The 23990-nt window shown below is 44.9% G+C and overlaps 1 protein-coding gene across 5 annotated transcripts in view; it reads left to right on the top strand.

Annotated features, from left to right (window-relative positions):
- The window catches only part of ACO1 (aconitase 1), a 75354-nt gene that overhangs the window by 50595 nt on the left and 769 nt on the right, over window positions 1–23990 (top strand). For all 5 annotated transcript variants that reach the window (XM_032213182.1, XM_032213178.1, XM_032213180.1 and 2 more), the window contains 7 exons: window positions 910–1066; window positions 1637–1761; window positions 8623–8727; window positions 9514–9656; window positions 12331–12478; window positions 20682–20804; window positions 22752–22937. In XM_032213182.1, the coding sequence (XP_032069073.1) occupies window positions 910–1066; window positions 1637–1761; window positions 8623–8727; window positions 9514–9656; window positions 12331–12478; window positions 20682–20804; window positions 22752–22937 (987 nt within the window). The remainder of the gene's footprint in view (window positions 1–909; window positions 1067–1636; window positions 1762–8622; window positions 8728–9513; window positions 9657–12330; window positions 12479–20681; window positions 20805–22751; window positions 22938–23990) is intronic.

The raw sequence follows: 23990 nt of genomic DNA, 5'->3' as shown, positions 1-23990 counted from the left end.
TTAATAATGGTTCATAATTACAATGGCCAATGGACTCATCCTTGAAGTTGCAACTTTCACACCACTACCACAGTCACATGGTGGCAGGATGCTTGGCAACCAACTTTCGTTACAATGGTTGCAGTATCTTGTGGTCATATAATCACAATTTGCAACCTTTGCAGCTGGCTTCCAACAAGCAGATTCACTTAACCCTCATAAAAATGGCAGTAAAATCAGGTCTGATGATGATTTGTTTAATGACCACATTGCTTAGAGACCAAAATCATGGGCCAATTGTGGTTGGAAGTCAAAGACTATTTATAGAAGGAAAATGCTTATTTATTTTACATTGATCTAACATTGTCAGTGTAATATTTAATGATAGTTATCATGCTCTTGCACTGCACAGTTTAAGAACTATTGACATGATAGAATTGTGTCTCTTTAAAACAGAGGTGGGGAACCAAGACCCCTTTATTATTTGTGGACTTCAACTCCCAGAATTCCTAAGGCCTGTATGGCTGGCTCAGGAATTCTGGGAGTTGAAGTTCACGTCATGAAAGTGCCATGTTCCCCACCCCTGCTTTAAAAACAGTGCTCTCCCAACTTGACAACTTTACAATATGTAGACTTCCAACTCATAAGCTATCTGAGAATCCTGGGAATTGAAGAGGGCACATTTTAAAGTTGCCCAGTTTGAAAAATCCTGCTGTAAAAGAATTCCTTGCTCTTACAGTACAGGAAAAGTAACTTTGAACTTTATTTGGAAATGGATAGCCAACTTCCAGTTTTTATTCAATATTAGAGGCTGTTTAGCATAATCTTTAATGAGGAGTGAGATTTCATGTGCTTTTAATGGACATTATATCTTGATGATGTGAACAAATAGAAACAATTTTTTCCCCAATATGTATGGTATTTTTGCAGGGAGACTTAGTAGCTGTAGGGGTGCTGTCTGGAAACAGGAACTTTGAAGGCCGGGTCCATCCAAACACACGTGCTAATTTTCTGGCCTCCCCTCCACTGGTAATCGCTTACGCTATTGCAGGGACCGTAAGGATTGACTTTGAAAAGGATCCTCTAGGTAAGGCATATCATTTGCAAACTATTTGAATTTTTGAAGAAGGGTGTGACTTTAAATAAGTTAGAAACCATACCAAATCTCCAGGTCTCTATGTGTACAGATGGAGTGTGTAAAGGGATTGGGATCATAAAAGACTATTCTCCATATTTCTCTGTATTCCTTAAACATCATACATACATACATACATACATACATACATACATACATACATACATACATGGAGAAGGGATCAACCTGGCTATAGAAAATGAGATCCAGTTCAGCTCATTGCCTCTATGGAAGACAAGCTAGTCAGTGGTGGGATTCAAAAAAATTTACTACCGGTTCTGTAGGTGTGGCTTGGTGGGCATGGCAGGGGAAGGATACTGTAAAATCCCCATTTCCTTCCAATTAGCTGGGACTCAGGAGGCAGAGAAGAGATGGGGGTGGGGCCAGTCAGAGGTAGCATTTACTGGTTCTCCGAACTACTCAAACCTTCCGCTACCGGTTCTCCAGAACTTGCTGAGTACCACCTCTAACGCTAGTAGTCTAAAGGATACCTGCTGAAAACCAGTGTTCCATTAATTGCAGGTGCCAATGCAGAAGGCAAAAAGATCTTTCTGAAGGATATTTGGCCTCTGAGAGATGAGATCCAAGCCATTGAACGTCAATATGTAATTCCAGGAATGTTTAAAGAGGTCTACCAGAAAATAGAGGTAAATTTAGTGTTAAATTGTGCTTTCTGCATTTGCTCTGATGTTACATTTGCTACTTGTTACCTGTAAGTTAAAATTTCAGTCGAAATCATAAAGGTTCCTCCAAAACAAGTGAGAGTTCCCTTATGAGCTGGGTAAGAGAATTATATTCTAATAAAAAAATCACCAGAAAGATGAGGAAAGGGCCAATATGGGATTGACCAAACTTTGGGGCACTTTTTAAACCTTGTTGGAAACAATGAAAATTTTGGGGAACCTGTTTTGGCTTGTCAAACAATGAGGAGGTTGGGAAGGAACATGGGCCAGTTCTGGAGTCTGGGGAAGGCGCTGATGGATGCCCTGCATCGGAAGCAGAGATAGAGCCAGGGCCGCCTGACATTTTCCAGCCACCCGAGAGGCAGCTGCCTTTGGAATCTGAGATAAGTGGCTAGGAAGAACCACTGGGGCCTGTTCCAGATGCATGTATGCACAGAGTTGTTAGGAGAGGAGAACAACTGAGGACAAGGAGTCGACTCAGAAAGCAACGCACACGTGGAGGCTGAATGGCTCTCCCTGGTTGGGGAATAAATAGAAAGAAAGGGGAGTGGTTGTTGTAGGAGACAACAGTTCAGATTTCTGAAGATTTTGCTCATTGTGTTTCATGCTTGCCAGAACTCAATTTACAGCTTTGTGGCTGGAAGCTCCCAGCCTGGCAATTATCTCAAGGAACTGATAAGGTATGTTTCTGCAGTTACCGTATTTTCACCCATATAACCCGCCCACGCAAATAACCCGCCCACGCGAATAACCTGCAGATTTTCAAGATCGTGTAAAATGTTTCCCGTATACCCCGCCCACTTATATAACCCGCAATGAGTAAGCCATCGGCAAACATTACATTAGCGCTATTCCATCGGACCTACCCATTAAAACCAATTGGAGGAGAAAGCCTGGGCGAGCTGGGGAGGGGTTGGAGGAACTCAACTCAAGGGAGAGATCTTGAAATTCAATAGAAAAAAAAATGCTTGGGTTTCGGGACGCCTTCGTGAAAACCCCACCCCTGGCTATGGGCGAAGCGACCAGGAAGAAGCAGGAGGTGAGAGGAAGCCCGGATTCTGCAGCCCCTCGCCTTCTCTGGGCTTGGAAGTCCGGCAGGAAGGGAAGGGGAGGAGGCGGCGGCGCGGCTGTGGCTCCGTTTTCACACACACACACCCCCCTCCCTTCTTCTGCTTTGCTCTGTGAAAGGGCTTCACTGCCGAAGCATTTTGGTTTAAAAAAAAAAACACCGTCCCTTTCTCTCTCCAGTTAACAGGGCCAACCCAAGTGGTGCATTTTATCTGGGAGACGCCACGCAATGAGGGAATCTCCTTTTGGGGGGGGTGTGAGACGCTGACAGAAAAAGGGCAAGCAGTGGCCGTGTGAGGCGGCCTTGAGAGCTCCAAACGACCTACCGTACTGGCTGGCGAGGTTAGTTCTCTAAAGGCCGTTGAAAGCTCCGGGGAAACCCCTTTTTCCGCCCTCGGAGCCCCCGGTGCTTCCTCAACCCCCCCACACTTTTTCCTCTTTGGTTCACCCCACCCCCGCCCTCAAGGGCCCGGGACTCTGGGAAAGTGTGCAGCTGGGGGGCTGGGGAGGAGAGAGCATCTACCGTTCCTCACGGGAGGCACTTCGAGCCCCGCCGTATCTGAGAGGCTCTTAGTCGTCGGTGTGGGAGAGGAGAGAAAGGTTAAAATGTTTTTGAAACATAAAAAGAATCCTTTGTGGGCAAACTTAAAGCTGCTGGGCTGCACGGGCTTGCTGTAAATTGAGGGCATGTTTTGCCTTTATTTATTTTGCCGCCTCCCCTTCCCTTCCTCGGAGGGGACCGCTCGGAGCAAAAGGGACCCCCGCCTCGTTAAAGCCGCATCCGACGCTTCACCTACAAACGATCCCGATTCTCCCGCGTCCTTCCTTCCTTCCCTCCCTTCAATGTACCGTACTCTTCCTATAAAGAGAAGGGAAGCGTGAACAAACTCCAGGCAGGAGATGGGCTCGCGTAGAGGTACCAGAAGTTTAACCGTTTCACCTAAGCCACAGCTCGTCCTCTCTTGGGACAGCCTTCCACCGACATTAAAACGATGCGTGAACTTGCGAAAAACTGTGGCAGGCGCGGAGGGGAGGGAGGGAGCGAAAAAAGAAGCGAGAAACGGATATTTTCTCCCTCTCGTGAAGGGGGGAGGATCTGGTGCTTTCCGGCTCGGGCTCCTTTTCTCCCTTTTCCTGCTTGGGTTTCGGGACGCCTTTGTGAAAACCCCACCCCTGGCTATGGGCGAAGCGACCAGGAAGAAGCAGGAGGTGAGAGGAAGCCCGGATTCTGCAGCCCCTCGCCTTCTCTGGGCTTGGAAGTCCGGCAGGAAGGGAAGGGGAGCAGGCGGCGGTGCGGCTGTGGCTCCGTTTTCACACACACACACACCCCTCCCTTCTTCTGCTTTGCTCTGTGAAAGGGCTTCACTGCCGAAGCATTTTGGTTTAAAAAAAAAAAACACCGTCCCTTTCTCTCTCCAGTTAACAGGGCCAACCCAATCCCGCGTCCTTCCTTCCCTCCCTTCAGAGCGAGGAAGCGGCAGGTCGTCCTCTCTTGGGACAACTTGCGAAAAACTGGAGGGAGGGAGCGAAAAAAGAAACGAGAAACGGATATTTTCTCCCTCTCGTGAAGGGGGGGGGGATCTGGTGCTTTCTCCGCTCGGCGACTAAGAGCCTCTCAGATACGGCGGGGCTCGAAGTGCCTCCCGTGAGGAACGGTAGATGCTCTCTCGCCTGCCAGAAGGGAGCAAAAAAATAACAAAGGAGCGGAGAAAGCACCAGATCCTCCCCCCTTCACGAGAGGGAGAAATCCATTTCTGGCTTCTTTTTTTGCTCCCTTCTGGCGAAGGGGGGAGGGATCTGGTGCTTTCTCCGCTCCTTTGTTATTTTTTTGCTCCCTTCTGGCAGGCGAGAGAGCATCTACCGTTCCTCACGGGAGGCACTTCGAGCCCCGCCGTATCTGAGAGGCTCTTAGTCGCCGAGCGGAGAAAGCACCAGAAGGGAGCAAAAAAAGAAGCCAGAAACGGATTTCTCCCTCTCGTGAAGGGGGGGGGATCTGGTGCTTTCTCCGCTCGGCGACTAAGAGCCTCTCAGATACGGCGGGGCTCGAAGTGCCTCCCGTGAGGAACGGTAGATGCTCTCTCGCCTGCCAGAAGGGAGCAAAAAAATAACAAAGGAGCGGAGAAAGCACCAGATCCTCCCCCCTTCACGAGAGGGAGAAATCCGTTTCTGGCTTCTTTTTTTGCTCCCTTCTGGCGAAGGGGGGAGGGATCTGGTGCTTTCTCCGCTCCTTTGTTATTTTTTTGCTCCCTTCTGGCAGGCGAGAGAGCATCTACCGTTCCTCACGGGAGGCACTTCGAGCCCCGCCGTATCTGAGAGGCTCTTAGTCGCCGAGCGGAGAAAGCACCAGATCCCCCCCCCCTTCACGAGAGGGAGAAATCCGTTTCTGGCTTCTTTTTTTGCTCCCTTCTGGTGCTTTCTCCGCTCGGCGACTAAGAGCCTCTCAGATACGGCGGGGCTCGAAGTGCCTCCCGTGAGGAACGGTAGATGCTCTCTCGCCTGCCAGAAGGGAGCAAAAAAATAACAAAGGAGCGGAGAAAGCACCAGATCCCTCCCCCCTTCGCCAGAAGGGAGCAAAAAAAGAAGCCAGAAATGGATTTCTCCCTCTCGTGAAGGGGGGAGGATCTGGTGCTTTCTCCGCTCCTTTGTTATTTTTTTGCTCCCTTCTGGCAGGCGAGAGAGCATCTACCGTTCCTCACGGGAGGCACTTCGAGCCCCGCCGTATCTGAGAGGCTCTTAGTCGCCGAGCGGAGAAAGCACCAGATCCCCCCCCTTCACGAGAGGGAGAAAATATCCGTTTCTCGTTTCTTTTTTCGCTCCCTCCCTCCAGTTTTTCGCAAGTTGTCCCAAGAGAGGACGACCTGCCGCTTCCTCGCTCTGAAGGGAGGGAAGGAAGGACGCGGGATTGGGTTGGCCCTGTTAACTGGAGAGAGAAAGGGACGGTGTTTTTTTTTTTTTAAACCAAAATGCTTCGGCAGTGAAGCCCTTTCACAGAGCAAAGCAGAAGAAGGGAGGGGTGTGTGTGTGTGTGAAAACGGAGTATGGTAGGTCGTTTGGAGCTCTCAAGGCCGCCTCACACGGCCACTGCTTGCCCTTTTTCTGTCAGCGCCTCACCCCCCCCAAAAGGAGATTCCCTCGTTGCGTGGCGTTTGTGGCAGCCGAGAGCGCGGAGGACGCCGCTCCTCCTGCCGCACGTGTCGTGTGTGTGTGTGTCGTCTCCCAGATAAAATGCACCACTTGGGTTGGCCCTGTTAACTGGAGAGAGAAAGGGACGGTGTTTTTTTTTTTTAAACCAAAATGCTTCGGCAGTGAAGCCCTTTCACAGAGCAAAGCAGAAGAAGGAGGGGTGTGTGTGTGTGTGAAAACGGAGTATGGTAGGTCGTTTGGAGCTCTCAAGGCCGCCTCACACGGCCACTGCTTGCCCTTTTTCTGTCAGCGCCTCACCCCCCCCCCCAAAAGGAGATTCCCTCGTTGCGTGGCGTTTGTGGCAGCCGAGAGCGCGGAGGACGCCGCTCCTCCTGCCGCACGTGTCGTGTGTGTGTGTGTCGTCTCCCAGATAAAATGCACCACTTGGGTTGGCCCTGTTAACTGGAGAGAGAAAGGGACGGTGTTTTTTTTTTTTTAAACCAAAATGCTTCGGCAGTGAAGCCCTTTCACAGAACAAAGCAGAAGAAGGGAGGGGTGTGTGTGTGTGTGAAAACGGAGCCACAGCCGCACCGCCGCCTGCTCCCCTTCCCTTCCTGCCGGACTTCCAAGCCCAGAGAAGGCGAGGGGCTGCAGAATCCGGGCTTCCTCCCACCTCCTGCTTCTTCCTGGTCGCTTCGCCCATAGCCAGGGGTGGGGTTTTCACGAAGGCGTCCCGAAACCCAAGCAGGAAAAGGGAGAAAAGGAGCCCGAGCCGGAAAGCACCAGATCCTCCCCCCTTCACGAGAGGGAGAAAATATCCGTTTCTCGCTTCTTTTTTCGCTCCCTCCCTCCCCTCCGCGCCTGCCACAGTTTTTCGCAAGTTCACGCATCGTTTTAATGTCGGTGGAAGGCTGTCCCAAGAGAGGACGAGCTGTGGCTTAGGTGAAACGGTTAAACTTCTGGTACCTCTACGCGAGCCCATCTCCTGCCTGGAGTTTGTTCACGCTTCCCTTCTCTTTATAGGAAGAGTACGGTACATTGAAGGGAGGGAAGGAAGGAAGGACGCGGGAGAATCGGGATCGTTTGTAGGTGAAGCGTCGGATGCGGCTTTAACGAGGCGGGGGTCCCTTTGCTCCGAGCGGTCCCCTCCGAGGAAGGGAAGGGGAGGCGGCAAAATAAATAAAGGCAAAACATGCCCTCAATTTACAGCAAGCCCGTGCAGCCCAGCAGCTTTAAGTTTGCCCACAAAGGATTCTTTTATGTTTCAAAAACATTTTAACCTTTCTCTCCTCTCCCACACCGACGACTAAGAGCCTCTCAGATACGGCGGGGCTCGAAGTGCCTCCCGTGAGGAACGGTAGACGCTCTCTCCTCCCCAGCCCCCCAGCTGCACACTTTCCCAGAGTCCCGGGCCCTTGAGGGCGGGGGTGGGGTGAACCAAAGAGGAAAAAGTGTGGGGGGGTTGAGGAAGCACCGGGGGCTCTGAGGGCGGAAAAAGGGGTTTCCCCGGAGCTTTCAACGGCCTTTAGAGAACTAACCTCGCCAGCCAGTACGGTAGGTCGTTTGGAGCTCTCAAGGCCGCCTCACACGGCCACTGCTTGCCCTTTTTCTGTCAGCGTCTCACACCCCCCCCCAAAAGGAGATTCCCTCGTTGCGTGGCGTCTCCCAGATAAAATGCACCACTTGGGTTGGCCCTGTTAACTGGAGAGAGAAAGGGACGGTGTTTTTTTTTTTAAACCAAAATGCTTCGGCAGTGAAGCCCTTTCACAGAGCAAAGCAGAAGAAGGGAGGGGGGTGTGTGTGTGTGAAAACGGAGCCACAGCCGCGCCGCCGCCTCCTCCCCTTCCCTTCCTGCCGGACTTCCAAGCCCAGAGAAGGCGAGGGGCTGCAGAATCCGGGCTTCCTCTCACCTCCTGCTTCTTCCTGGTCGCTTCGCCCATAGCCAGGGGTGGGGTTTTCACGAAGGCGTCCCGAAACCCAAGCAGGAAAAGGGAGAAAAGGAGCCCGAGCCGCCGAGCCAGCCCACTGCCGCGAGGAAAGTGGTGGTCCCAAGCTCTCCCTTTAGTTAATCTGTGTAAAATATTTTACGTATACCCCGCCCACTTTTATACCCCGCAGGGGGGCGCTGTGCATGTAAAAAACGCATATAACCCGCAGGTTATATGGGTGAAAATACGGTAACTCTTCGAAAGATTATTGCCTGGACTTTTCCGATATGTGAATGCCATTAATTCACAGGGCATAAATAAAGAGGGGTTTTTCGGGACAAGAATTCTGTTTCTTTTTTCTGCTAAGGCTGAGTCAGAACAGGGTCTTTTCAGAGAAGGAACATTATAAATAGGCACTATTTGATTTTCCTGGTCTCAAACTTAACCAGGTCAGACTAAGACTGAGTTGGAAAAACAGGCATGGCCTGATGAATGTGTAAAAGAATAAAGCCTTTGTTCAGAAATTGAACAATAAGCATAAACCTGCATGTTTTCATGTGTTTCTGAATCAAAAATAACTTTTATCTGTTTCTGAATCAAAAATAACTTATCTGACCTTACTTTATTTCCTTAGACTGGAGATAAAGGGATTTAGAAAATTTAAGTTTGCTATGTTTGTATCCTAATTTTTTTTTTAATTTTCCAGACAGTAAACAAATCTTGGAATGACTTAGATGTCTCATCAGACAAACTATATGCTTGGAATCCAAAATCCACATATATTAAATCTCCTCCATTTTTTGAAAACCTGGTAATTCTCTTTTCATGGCCCTTTGATGAATTTGCCGATAAACATGCTTTGTGTGTTGTGGTTTGTTTAAATGATTTAGGTTTTTAAAAAAGTTTCTCTAAACGTTTTGTAAAGTATAAACAAAAGTACCCTGTCTACTAACAAAGTATGAAGTATAAGAAGTATCTTGAGAGAGGGAGGGAGGGAGGGAGGGAGGGAGGGAGGGAAGGAAGGAAGGAAGGAAGGAAGGAAGGAAGGAAGGAAGGAAGGAAGGAAGGAAGGAAGGAAAATTAAAATGAGTATTCATTAGAAGGAAATAAACTTTTACATATGCAAAAGTATTTCAAGTAACTAGATTATCTTCTAATTAGGTCAGTGCTCTGATTGAATAACAATTCAGTTTATAATCTTTAGATTATTTGGATGCAGGAGGAAAGGTGGATATACAAATAGAAGGTGGGGGATGTGAACCTCTGACTATCTCCCCCTCCATATTCGTATCTCTGGTTAGGGAATTATCTATATGAATTGCTTCCTATTTACTTTTGGGAATAGCAAGTTTAGTAATTATTTTAAAACACTGTTCTTCCTAGAATTTGAGGTTCAAATTTTAGGCAAAACAGCACAAAGTGAGAAAAAAGAAAGGTTATGTACATTTAGATTTTTCCAATATGATTAAGAATGTCCAGTTCTTAGATACTTTGGAGGAATAAAAGCTTGGTATATTTCTGTTCTCATAAACCAGTCCTCATTCATATCCCTGACAAATAAACTTGACCCTTTTTTGTGATCTTTTTTCACCCCCAGACCCTGGAGCTTCATCCCCCTAAATCCATACTGGATGCTTATGTCCTGCTGAATCTCGGTGATTCTGTGACAACTGACCATATATCTCCTGCAGGGAATATAGCAAGAAACAGTCCAGCTGCCCGTTACTTGACTGGCAGAGGGTGAGTCCAGTTAACACCCTGAAGGAGAGGAATTCCTTCCGGAGAGAGAAATTCTACCTACTCTCTTCGCCATCATTTAGTTGTTTGGTTGTAGATTTCAACAGCAATATCTAGAACCCAATTACTGGGTCTGTGTAACTACTGCCAGTGCTGAAAAGAAATACTTTGTAACTGCTCTCCTCATTGCACCAATTCTTGTGATGAGATTCCTGGTGTCTCTGTTTTTTTTCTAGACTCCAAGAAGAAAGTTACCGTATTTTTCGGAGTACAAGACGCACCTTCCCCCCCCCCCCAAAAAAAGAGGTGAAAATTTGGGTGCGTCTTATACATCGAATGTAGCCCTGCCCACTGCCACCAGTAGCCAAAAATGTGAGGCATGGAGGCAGCGATGGTCTATAGCAATCCCTGCAGCCTGGAACAGCTGATTGGGGGTATTCTGACAGTCCGATCCACCCGCCAATCAGCTGTGCTGAATCAGGCTGCAGAAAGTGCTGAAGCTGACCTGGCTGGTTAGAATTTGCAGCAGCAATCACATTCAGAAAGCACAGTAACTGATTCAGCAAGATTCAAAATAATAATAATATATAATACATTACCAAAAGCAAGTTTCCCAAGGTAGCAGTAAATGCAAGCAAAACACAAGCAGCTTCACTTTCAGTTCTCAGCTAAGCTAGGCTCCTTCCTGTCTCCTTGTTGCTCATATAGAAGTTCCATAGTCCAAATAGCCCTCATTGGCTGACTTAGTTGCTATGCCTATTCATTGGCTGACCTTGTTACCATGGATGCTGGTAGGCAGAGGCAGAATTTTTCTTATTATTATTTTCCTCCCCAAAAACTAAGGTGCGTCTTACACTCCGGAGCATCTTATACTCCGAAAAATATAGTAGTTTCTTTAATGAAAGAGAAATGCTATCCGTGCACAAAAGCAAAGCATATTTTCTGAATCATTTTGGAGGCACATTCATAGTTATAAACGTGTATCTAGTCACCCGTGTCCAGAGGTGGGATTCACTTGCCTTCCCTACCAGTTTGCAAATGTGAGTGCATGAGCCACCATGTGCACAGTGCTTGCGCGTTACATCCGGGCATGTGGGCAGAAGAGTCATTGCTATGGTTCACACGATCCGGAGAGAACCAGCTGAATCCCGCCACCACCCGTGTCCTAGAACAGTGTTTCTCAACCTCAGCTTCTCTGGACTTCAACTCCCAGAATTCCCCATCCAGCATGCTTTGTATTAAAGTACTCAGTCTTTAAATCCTCCAAATTGTATTGTGTGATTCAAATGCTGAGTGTGGGATTTCTTTCTATTGTGCATTGAAACATCTTTCTGGCATATTTAGCCCCTTGAATTATTTTTGTTTGTGTTAGAGGTATTACTCTTCCTGGATATACAGATGAGAAACAGACCAGATAATCTGCCCCTTCTTCATTGTAATGCTATATATCTGCCACCATTTCATTTACAGTATAAAAAAAAAGGGACGGTCTCTTCTGAGCCTCTTCCACTAGCTGTTTTGCAGCTTCAGGCTGTATCCTCTCTCATCTTATAAAAAGCCGTTGTGGCGCAGTGGTTAGAATGCAGTACTGCAGGCTACTTTTGCTGACTGCCGGTTGTCAGCTTCCAGCAGTTTGGCAGTTTGATTCTCAACAGCTCAAGGTAGACTCAGCCTTCTGTCCTTTTGAGGTCGGTAAAAACCCAGATTGTTGGGGGGGGGGGCAATATGTTGACTAAGGGACGTGGTGGCTCAGTGGCTAAGATGCTGAGCTTGTCAGTCAGAAAGGTTGACAGATCAGCAGTTTGAATCCCTAGCGCCATGTAATGGAGTGAGCTCCCGTTATTTGTCCTAACTTAGCAGCCAACCTAGCAGTTCAAAGGCATGTAAAAAAAATGCAAGTAGAAAAATAGAAACCACCTTTGTTGGAAAGATAAATAGCATTCCATGCACCTTCAGCCTTTAGTCATGACCACGGAGACGTCTTCGAACAGCACTGGCTCTTCGGCTTTGAAACAGAGATGAGCACTGCTCCCTAGAGTCGGGAACAATTAGCACATATGTGCAAAGGGGACCTTTACCTTTACTTTATGCTGACTATGTAAACCTCTCAGAGAGGGCTGTAAAGCATTGTGAAGCGGTATATAAGTCTAAGTGCTATTGCTATTCCTACCTGATTGTTTCCTCAGTAGCATTTTTTGCCAGTTCTTAGTTTTTCTCACATATTATTACAAGGGATCATTTACAAATGTTTCAAATGTTTTGAAAATGTTTTGAAGATGTTCCACAAGTCTATTCTTCCTTGATTACCTTTTTAGAGGAAGCCCTCAAACATGGCATCCTAAAGACTTGATTGGGATTGGGTCTCCTAGAACTGTCAGCCAGCATGGTAGATATTTTTCAAGTTGCATCTCAACAAATCTGAAGAGTTCAAGTTAGAGAAGACTTGAAAGATATTTGCTTTACACACACACACACTTCCTCTTAGCATAGGTATTCTGCCAATGAAATCTTTGAAGTAATATTGTCCAATCAAGGTTATTTGAGTGGCTATTGTGTACTACTGTAGGGTTCCTTCATTGAAAGAAGCTTCAGGCCGGGGGATTGAATCTCTCTGCTTATTTATTAAACACTTTAGAGCTTTTGAATATTAAGACTTGCCTCTTTTGCCTCTTGATAGTCTCACTCCTCGAGATTTCAACTCGTATGGCTCACGCCGGGGCAATGATGCTGTCATGGCAAGAGGAACATTTGCAAACATACGTCTATTGAACAAATTCCTTAAGAAGCAGGCCCCGCAAACCATCCACTTCCCATCGGATGAAACTGTAAGTATTTTCCCTCCCACCATTAGGTTTCGCCCCCTTCACCATGTAGTTTTGGCTTTCTTGCTGCTGCAGGATTGTCTCCTTTCAGGCAGAAGTTTCAGTCTATGTGTTTAATAGGCTGCAGCTTGCCTCCAGAAGTTATGAATGCTCCAACACTGGAAGTCTTTAAGATGTTGGATATCCATTTGTCTGAAGTGGTGTAGGATTTCTTGTCTAAGCAGGAACTAGACTAGAAGACCTTCAGGGTCCCTTCCAACTCTGTTATTCTAAATTATATCCTCTAGTTCAAAGTGATTTTGGATCTTTTCCTGTTATGAAAATAACACATTGGGTGATTTCCCAAGACATGGCTTTTGCTTGCCATCTCGGTATGGGTGTGTGTGTGTGTGTGTGTGTGTGAAATAAATATACAAATAAATATATATCCCCATGCATTTCACACTAAGATATGACTATAAAAAAAACAATGAACTATGAAAGCACAGCTGCTTCTTCCCTGTAACTCATTCATTTACCAAATTAAACGAATGGTCCCTATATCTCTACAATTGCTATAGGGGGGAAAAAGTGGCATTTTTTCCTTTGTGTCTTATACATTACTCATGAAGGACCGTCGGTGCTTTCTGAGCTTGGTTGTTTTCTTTCAGATGTTTCATTACCCAAACTAGGTAACATCATCAGTACTAGTAAGGAGTGGGGTTTGCTCTCAGTTTATATTCTGATGGTTTGCCCTGTCAGTGTTGGTGCAGATGGTCGTAGAGGATCTTTGGTTGGCCTGTTTACTGTTAGCTTGTTTGGCAGTTGCTTGATTGGGACTGCCAAACACCAGCAATCAACACCTTGTTGGGGCCTACCAGTGGCCAAAGGAGCTGGCAGCAGATTCATACAATGAGGAGGTTGGGGAGGAACATGGGCCAGTCCTGTAGTCTCGGGAAGGCTCTGATGAATGCTCTGTGTTGGAGGCAAAGATGGGGCCAGGACTGTCTGACATTTATCAGCTGCCTTTGGAGTCAAACATCAGTGAGGCAGACAAACAGCTGGAGCTTGTTCCCAGTGTGCGCATGCATAGAGTTGCCAGACGAAGGGAACAGCTAAGAAACAAGGGTTGACTTGGGAGTAAGGCCACAGGTGGATGATGAATGGCCCCTCCCAGAGGAAATAAAAGAGGAGCGAAAGGGGAGTTGAGTTTGCAGGACACAATTAGTTCACTTAATTGGTTCATGACTCTCTGAGACTCCTTGCCAAGTTTTGAAGATATCGGCCTGGCAGCTCTCCAAGCCAGATAAGCTCTGTGACTGTAAATTCACCCTTGAAAGATTTTGCTGGATGTGAATGAGAGGAATTCACAGTAACTTAATAAAAAGGGCTTTTTGTCGGGACAAGGAGTCTGCTTCGTGGTTTGGGGAAGCCTAGGTCAGAACACATCTAGAAGAACATGAATTAACTCCAAGATTAACATCAGACAAACAAGAAGTAAACAATACTCAATCAAACAACTGTGAAATAAGGTAACAGTTACCAGCCCAATAAAGAACTCACAAGACCAGCCCCACCAACACTGGCAGGGAAAACCACTAGAATATAGTTATAGTTTATTATACTTGTATGCCGCCCTATTCCCAGAGGGACTCAGGGCGGCTAACAAACCAATGGGGAAGGGGAGAAATACAAAGAAAACGACACAAGACAAAAACAAAATACAAAAAACAGATTAAAAGCTACTCAACAGCCGCAACAATTCGAGTGGGGCTGGGAACTCATCAGCCCCAGGCCTGCCGGAACAGCCAGGTCTTGACGGCTTTGCGGAAGGCCTGAAGGGTGGAGAGGGTCCGAATCTCCACGGGGAGATCGTTCCAGAGGGCCAGAGCAGCCACAGAGAAGGCCCTCCCCTGGGGGGTCGGCTGGCTCTGAGCAATTGGAGTCCAGGTCTGTCCGAAGCCGAGCGACTTTATCCGCTAGAAATTGGACAAATTCCTCAGCTCTACCTTGTAAAGGATTACCCGCATCCCTCCCTTTTTTTTTTATTAAAATGTTTTTATTTTCCATTTTTTCATTTTCATACACTCACATATATACTGTGCATAGCCGGGGCCATACAACATTAAACAATAATCACAGCAATTCCTCTTGTCAACAAACCCCCCCAAAATAGAAACCCAATATACCTCTTCCACTCTCCATACACCTCTTTCTTCCACCCCCTCCAACTTCCTATCTTCCCTCCATCATTCCCCTCCACCCTACTTCCTCTCCCCCTCTACCACTCCTCTCTCCCTATCCACTCCCTCCCTTCCTTCTCACCCTCCCTTCCATCCTCTCTCCCGCCCTCTCTACCCATCTTTCTTCTATTCCACTCCTCCCCTTGGTGTATTTCCACTATATGTCAATGTACTCAACTTGTCCTATTTTTACAGAGAAATTAAAGAGAAACAGTATACATGTGAAGTCGCATTACATTGAAATCTAACACATAGTATATATCCCTCCCTCCCCCCACCCTCCCCCCCAACACCCCACCTCCCTCCCCCCCCGACTTCCCAGAGCCCGTACACAGTATAGATTTTTAACAAACACAGTCTAAAATATATTGAGAAAAAAGAAATAAAAAAAGAGGTTGATAACATCTCTACATTGATCTTAGCTTCTTCCTGCTACACTAACTTTGAACAGTTTAAATCATTCCTGATCTTAAGCATAGGCTATCTGGAATTTCTTAGTCCCGTATTTGTTTTGTATATAGTCAATCCATTTTTTCCAGTCTCGTTTATATCTTTCATTTGAATGATCTTTAAGACATGCCGATATTTTAGCCATCTCGGCTAAATTTGTAACTTTCAATGTCCATTCTTGAGTTGTAGGCAAGTCTTCCTTCTTCCAGTATTGCGCCACCAACAGTCTTGCCGCCGTTATTAGGTGCAGAATCAAGTTAGTCTCTACCACTGTAAAATCAGTACATATACCTAGTAAAAATAACTGAGGAGTAAACTTTATCCTTCTTTTAAAGATATTTTGCATAATCCACCATATTTTTATCCAAAATGCCTTAACCTTTTGGCAGGTCCACCATATATGAAAATATGTAGCATCGAGAGAACCACACCTCAACATTTAGGCTGTACATTCGGATACATAGAAGCCAGCTTTTTAGGATCTAAATGCCATCTATAGAACATCTTATAAAAACTTTCTCTCAGGTTTTGAGCTTGTGTAAATTTCACATTTCTTACCCAGATTCTTTCCCATGTATCCAACATTATTGGTTCTTCAATATTTTGAGCCCACTTTATCATACAATCTTTAACTAATTCTGTTTCCGAATCCATCTGTATTAATACATTATATATCCTCTTTATATGCATTAAACTTTGATCTCTTATTTGTTTAAACAAATTATCCTCAACTTGGGTAAAACCAATTTTTTGATCTATTTTCCACCTGGCTTGTAATTGCCCATACTGGAACCATGTTTGAACTACCTTCTCCTCTTTTAATACCTTTAAAGATTTTAGTTGTAGTACCCCCCTTTCCAATATGAGAAGCTGTCTGTAGGTAGTTCTGTCCTGTTTTTGTGCTATATTCATATTTTCAATTGCATGTCTAGGAATTGCCCACATGGGTATCTTGTCATTTAATTTATATTGGTATTTTTTCCAGACCCGCAGTAAAGCATTTCTTAAAATAGGACTTTTAAAATTCTTATCCAATTTTTTGTTGAATAACAGGTAAGCATGCCAACCATATACCAGATCGTGTCCCTCGATATTGAGTATTCTATCATTAGTTAAATGAGTCCAATCACTAATTACAGATAGCGCCACTGCATCATAATATAGTTTTAGGTTAGGTAGTTTCAATCCTCCTCTCTCACGTACATCTTGCATTATTTTCCTCTTTACCCTCGGCTTTTTTCCTGCCCATACAAATTTGTTGATACCCTTCTGCCATTCTAAAAGATTCGCATCTTTTTTGAGTATGGGTAACATTTGGAAGAGAAATAAAAATTTTGGTAAGATGTTCATTTTCACTGCTGCTATTCTACCCAACAAAGATAAGTGCAATTTCTCCCATTTTTTCATCTCTGTCTGTATACTATGCCAAAGTGGTTCATAATTATGCTTATGTAGTTTCCCATTTGAGGTTAAAATACTAACTCCAAGATATTTGACTTTTTTGACTACCTCACATCCTAGCATCCCTCCTAGTTCTTCCTTTTGTTTACTATTCATATTTATAGCTAATATTTTTGTTTTACCTTCCGTTTGAATCTTATTAAATAATTCTCTAAGAGGTTCTACCATTTCTAACTGTAAATTTTTATAGTAAACCGCTGTCAAACCATCTGTACCTGGTGCTTTCCCTAACTTTAGTTGCTTAATTACCTGCAAAATTTCCCCCGAGGTTATTGGTTGGTTCAATTTTTGCCTGTGCTCTTCTCTAACCGCGGGTATTTTCTCTTTATCTAAGTATTTGTCTGTATCTAAACCATTAATTTTATCCCCTTTATACAATTCTGTAAAAAATTCCTGAAATGCCTTTTGAATCTCCTCCTGTTGAAACACCTCCTTCCCTCTATAAATCATCTAAATTTAGATATATTTCGAGTTTTCCTTTTTTTCCTAATCTGATAAGCTAACCATCTGCCAGGTTTGTTTGCGTTACAAAAAGTATTGTGTTTTGCATATAATAAACTAGTGGCTACCTGGTCAGAGATCAACATGTCAAATTGAGATTTTAATATGGTAATTGTTTCCTTAACCTTTGTATCGCCTGGATTCATTGTTAACTCCAACTCTTTCCTCTTAATTTCCTCTTCCAATTCTGTTCGTTTTAGCCCTTGTTTATGTCTATGTGTTTTATTTATATTCATCAGCACTCCTCTCATATACGCTTTGCTTGCATCCCATACGAATTCCATAGGTGTACCCTTATTCATATTCAAAACAAAGTATTCAGATAACAATTTTTTACAATCATTAATATACTTTTCATATCTGAATAAGTTTTCATTCAGTCTCCAAGACCTTCTTGCCTGCACTGCCCTTCCCAATTCCATCCAAACTGGGTTATGATCCGAAAGGACCCTCGCCGCAATCTTTGTCTTCTTCACCCTAGAAAGCAAATCATTAGTGATTAGTATAAAATCAATCCTTGAAAGGGATTGATGTCTATCAGAAAAGAAAGTGAAATCATGTTCCTCTGCGTTTCTTTCTCGCCAAATATCTCTCAATTCAAAGTCGTCCATCATGTCAAAAAAAGGTTTGGGTAGCTTAGCTCACATTTTAGTATTTGGGCGAGAGGTCTTCTTATCTCTTTTAGTGTCTATCACACCGTTCCAGTCACCCAATAGTATACAAGACCTATAATCCCACTGTACTAATTTAGCATGAAGATTTCTATAGAATCCGTCTTGCTGTTGATTAGGAGCATAAATTCCCAAAAGTAATGTCTTTTTCCCTTCTAAGATTAGATCTAACGCGATATATCTTCCAAAGGGATCTGCTTCAATTAATTCAGCTTTGATGTCTTTTCCTAAGTATACGACTATACCATTTTTCTTTTCCATAGCAGAAGTTACAAAATGTTGACCAAGTTTTGGATTAAACAGATATTTTTGATCAGTTGATTTGATATGAGTTTCTTGCAAACAAATTATATCATTCTTAAACTGTTTAAGATAGTGAAATATTTTCTTTCTCTTCTGTGGAGAATTCAGTCCATTGACATTCCATGTTAGAATCTTAGTTGTCATCTTTGGTTACCTGAAGCTTTTTAAGAGCCTCCTGCATGGCCTGTTTAACCTTTGGCCTAGCTCCTCCCACGGCTTCTGAGCTTGTTGCTGTAACTCTTGATCGATGGCCGATAATTGTTGAGGTTGTTGCCTTTTAGCTTGTTTTTCCATTCGTCTGGTAGTCATACGGCTAGGTTTTTGTTCCATAACACCTTGCCCTTCCAGGGAGGGGAGATGGTACATCTTGTCTGGTAGTTGTGTGGTTTTTTCAAGAGGGAGTGGGTTATTCTGAACAAGGTGGCTGGGCGCAACTCAGCGGATGCAATCAGAGCGGCAAAATATGTGCTTTTTGATGTCCGAATTGCCAGGAGATAGGCTCTGATGCAGGCGCTCATCAGTGCTCGGTCTGACTCGGACTTACTGGCCCTCCAGCGGCGCTCTAGGCGTCTCTTTTGGCGTTTCATCTCCCAGAGTTCTTCAGTGAACCAAGGAGCCCTCCTGGATCCGCTACCTCAGGGAGGCCGTAAAGGCGCAATCCGGTTAAGGGCCCCCACCGCCGCTGAGTTCCAAGCAGCGACCAAGGCCTCCACCGGACTGCGGACGAGAGTATCAGGTATGACACCAAGCGCTGTCTGAAAACCCGGAGGGTCCATAAGGTGCCTGGGGTGGAACCACCTAATCGGTTCCTCCTCCCTACAGTGGGGGATTGGCCTCCGAAAGTCAAGCCTCAGTAGGAAGTGGTCCAACCATGACAGGGGCAAGATCTCAATACCCCTCAAACCAAGATCACAACTCCACTGCTCCGAGAGAAATACAAGGTCGAGCATGTGACCTGCTGAGTGAGTCGGGCCCCAAATTACTTGGGTCAAGCCCATGGCTGTCATGGAAGCCATGAACTCCTGTGCTCCATCGGAGTGCTCACCGAGCGAAGGCAAATTGAAATCCCCCAGCACCATAAGCCTGGGGAACTCAACTGCCAGCTCGGCTACTGACTCAAGGAGCGAGGAGAGAGCTGTTGTAACGCTGTTGGGAGGCAGGTACGTTAACAACAAGCCCACTTGACCCTCAAGGTCCAATTTCACCAGTAAGGACTCACACCCGACAAGCTCCGGAGCAGGAATCCTACGAGGAACTAGAGACCCTCGGATAACAATGGCCACTCCCCCACCCCTTAACTGGGGTCACGGCTGATGAAGCACCTGAAAACCCTCTGGGCACATCTCAGTGAGGGGGACTCATCCCTCCGGGCCCAGCCAGGTACCAGTAATACATGCCAGGTGTTCCCTCTCCTCTAAAATTAGGTCCCGGACGAGGGGAGCCTTGTGAACCACAGACCTGGCATTTAGCAACAGCAGCCTGAGACCAGGGCCCTGACTACTCATGCCATTTGGCCTTGGAGTGGAACTTATAGGGCTGGTAGGGGGATCTCTATGACGTAGCGAACCCTCCTTCCCCGGTAATGGCTAGCTCTAAAGTCCCCGCCATATCTGCCCCTCCCTGTTATGACCGTAATGTTCCAGCCCACTCCCGTGTCCATGGTCCCTTCACCCTCCCCCATAGCCACCGGGTTCCCCAGCAGGCCCTTCGAATCAGACATCCTAAGGATGGGATTAGGCCTAGGCCCCCCTAACACTTCTGCAGAGCACTCAGTGCAGGAGGTACCCGGTCCCAGCCTTCTCAAACATACACAACCATACTATCAGACGATCCCACAAACGATTTAAAACAAAATAACAACAATATGATTAATAAAAGTGGGTACATTCAATCAACCACAATCATACCACAGCACTCACCATACAGATTTAAAAATTTAAAAACTGCGTAGTAGTACCAAATGGAATTTGCTCAGAATTGTCCTGATATGGAAGAGGAAGTTAATGTCCCGATCCTCTCCCACAAGGGGCACCAGGTCCAAAAGTCCAAAAGTCTGAGAAAAACAGTATATTAACAACAGCTGGAGGGGGAAGGACACTCCCCGACCATGTCCTCTTTGTCCATTGCCCTCTCTCTCTGACAGGATGGAGATGCAGGATGATCGGCAGGGGCATAAACGGGGACCCAAAAGGTTCAGCAACAAAAACTGAGAGCAAACTCCACTCTTTAGTAGCACTGATGATGTTACCTACTTTGGGTAATGAAATGTCTGTAAGAAAACAACCAAGCTCAGAGAGCACCAAAAGACACTTTGTGAGTAATGTGTAAGACAGAAAGGGGGGAAATGCCACTTTTATCTCTACAGCATTCATTGTAGAGATGCAGGGATCCTTAATTTCATTTGACAAATGAATGAGTTACAGGGAAGGGCCAATTGTGCTTTCATAGTTCATTGTTTTTTTATAGTCACGTCTTAATGTAAAATGTGTTACACTACAATAGTTAGTGAGTTAATCTACAACAGGCAAAGAAGGTAGAAATCTCTAACTGGAGACATTAATTCACTATTTGAGCTTCAATTGCATTCTGTGCCTCTAGCTGGACGTATTTGATGCTTCTGAGAGATACCTACAAGCCAGCCACCCACTTATCATATTGGCTGGTAAGGAATATGGCTCAGGAAGTTCCCGGGACTGGGCTGCCAAGGGGCCTTTCCTGCTGGTAAGTAGGCTATTCTAGTAAGAGTGGGCTTCATGGCATCATAGGTTTGGATGAACCAATGGAGTCCACCTCTTGCTCTCCATTTTTTGTTATCTATTCATTCTCTGTGTCAAACACCTCTTTCTCCTAGGAATTTTTTTTCAGATATATACATTATTATAACATTATTTTACGTGGTAGTCTCAACTTACAATGGTTCATTTAGTGACTGAAATTACAATGGCACTGAAAAACCTGACTTATGACCTTTTTTTCACCCAGATGCTTGGCCACTGACTCATATTTTACATTCATAAATATAACGGTCACAGTCTCCTGGGGTCAAGTGGATCACCTTTTGTGACCTGACAAGCAAAGTCAGTGGGGAATTCACTTAAAAGTGTTGCTACTAACTTAAAAACCTCAGTGATTCACTTACCAACTGTGGCAAGAAAGGTTATAAAATGGGGCAAAATTCACTGAACAAAATTATCTCACTGAGCAACAAAAATTTGGGGCTCAATTGTGGTCATAAGTGGAGGACTACTTGTATTCTATGGGGGTGTGGAGAACAGATCTTGACTTTCATGTCACAATTTAGCAGTTTAAAAAGTTCTGTCATATTTGAATTTGAATTTGAATTTGAAAGTTTATTTATAGGCCGCCCTTTTCCCTGGGGGGACTCAGGGCAGCTTACAACTCATGGGGGAAGGGGATACAAACCATGACACATAAGAACAATACATAATTAAAAAGAACACATCATTCATACCATTCGGGTGGGGGTGGGTTACAATCTTTAGCCCCAGGCCTGACGGGATAGCCAGATTTTAAGGGCTGCGCGGAAGGTCTGGAGGGTGGTGAGGGTACGAATCTCCACGGGGAGCAATAGCAATAGCAATAGCAGTAGACTTATATACCGCTTCATAGGCCTTTCAGGCCTCTCTAAGCGGTTTACAGAGAGTCAGCATATTGCCCCCAACAATCTGGGTCCTCATTTTACCCACCTCGGAAGGATGGAAGGCTGAGTCAACCCTGAGCCGGTGAGATTTGAACCGCTGACCTGCTGATCTAGCAGTAGCCTGCAGTGCTGCATTTAACCACTGCGCCACCTTGGCTCCTTGGGGAGATTGTTCCAAAGGGTCTGAGCTACTACTGAGAAGGCTCTCCTCCGTGTGGTTGCCAGTCTACACTGACTGGCAGATATCCTCCCCCTCATTATTTTTTCTCAAAACTAATCAACATCTCTAATCATTCTCATTGCATTTCTTTGCCCCTCTTACTCTTTGATTGAATTCTTCTGAAAAAGTAGTGGCCAGATTTGGTCCTCACACTCCAAATGGCTTCTGACCAATAAAGTGGATTTGCATTTTACCAACCTTGTCATACTCTTGACTCCTGGGTCAGTAGTTCAATTCCAGTTTTAAATCCTTTGCATAGATGCTGTCACCAAGCCCACTTGACCCTCAAGGTCAAGTATTTTAAATTCTGAATGGATATACTATTTGTAATGAAATGTAGTCCATATTTAATCCTAGTTAGACATTATGACTGAAGAGGCCATAATGCCAAAATTAAACACTGGGGTTTAGCAACAGGACATTCAAGGATATGAATGCATTTGTTTCTCCCAACTCTATATGTTCAGAGCCCAATGACATTATATTTTATTTTGGATGAATTTAACTTCCATAAATTCTAGATTAAAGTTCCAGACGGAAATATTCTGTTTCATTATTGTGATTTACACAATCCTAGTTTCAACCTCTATTATCCAACCGTTTATAGGCTAAGACCCATGTTTGAAAATACTCATAGAATTCCTATTTATGATGGAATCAGCCTTAAGAATGGACCTGAGGCCTTTTCTCTGCATAGTTGCCCAGAAAATAATTAGCCACGTCTTTTCTACAACCTTTTTTTTTTTTTTTTTTAAATTGACTATTAATGCCCTTGTATGTTCCTCAGGGTATCAAAGCAGTCCTTGCAGAGAGCTATGAGAGGATTCACCGCAGTAATCTGGTGGGCATGGGAGTCATCCCTCTACAGTATCTCCCTGGCCAGGATGCAGAGAGCCTAGGACTGACAGGGCGGGAACGTTACACAATCATTATTCCAGAGGACCTGACACCTGGAATGAATATCCAGATCAAAGTAAGCGTTTTCCAGGGGTTGCATTATTTTAATCTAGCATTGTTCTGTGTATTGGTGTGTGCTTCTGTGTGTGCGTGCATGAAGGATGTGCTGTTGTGTGGGGTGGCTGTGTGTCAGGTTTAAGGAACAAAATTTGGTGCTTGAACAAGCCCTTGAATTAACTTTGAACCACTCAAATATTTTATGATTTGGTGCTCTTGCAGGATTTCAAGGAGTGATGGCTTGAAAATATTAGTAGTCTTTGGGTATAGAAATAATCTAGGGGTTTTTAAGTCACATTCCCTTATAAAGTAATATTACCCTTTTGAGGGAAAGTTGGCTTGTTGCTTTGCAGCTTTTATAAAAGAGCCATGGTGGCGCAGTGCTTAGAATGCAGCATTGCAGGCTAACTCATTGCTTGCTGCCATGAGTTCAATCTCGACCTGCTTAAGGTTGACTCGTCCTTTCATCCTTCCAAAGTCAGTAAACTGAGGATCCAATTGTTGGGGGAAATATGCTGACTCTGTAAATTGCTTAGAGAGGGCTGTAAAGGGCTATACAAGTCTTAAGTGCTATTTGAGAAATCAGGATTCCCACGCATGGAAGCTTGTTTCTATTGAAGGACTGAATTCAAAGAGTGCAGAGAAGGGCAACAAAGATGATTAGGGGACTGGAGGCTAAAACATATGAAGAACAGTTGCAGGAATTGGGTATGTCTAGTCTAGTGAAAAGCGGAGATATGATAGCAGTGTTTCAATATTTAAAAGGCTGCCACAAAGGAGAAGAGCAGTCTATTCTCCAAAGCTGCTGAAGCCCTGTTCAGACTCCCAGAATAAACAAGTTTTTAATTCAGTGAAAAAGCAACTTTTTAGCACTGTGTTGAATGGGATGGTCTGCATGAGATGAGTATTTTAATAATGGGTGTTGCAGGAATAAGTAATGTGCACAGCCCCGAGCCCGACAGTTGTTGAAATAGTGTGTGTGCACATTTGAACATGGTTTCCCATAGGCCCCATCCCTCGGATTGCTCATTTAAGATGTTAGGAGAGATTTTCTTGCAAAGAGGACAACCAA

The sequence above is a fragment of the Thamnophis elegans genome, chromosome 3, assembly GCF_009769535.1.
Source record: "Thamnophis elegans isolate rThaEle1 chromosome 3, rThaEle1.pri, whole genome shotgun sequence".
In the NCBI taxonomy this organism is placed as follows: Eukaryota; Metazoa; Chordata; class Lepidosauria; order Squamata; family Colubridae; genus Thamnophis; species Thamnophis elegans.
Note: the sequence above shows the minus strand (reverse complement) of the source record. Positions and strands in the feature narration are given on the sequence as shown.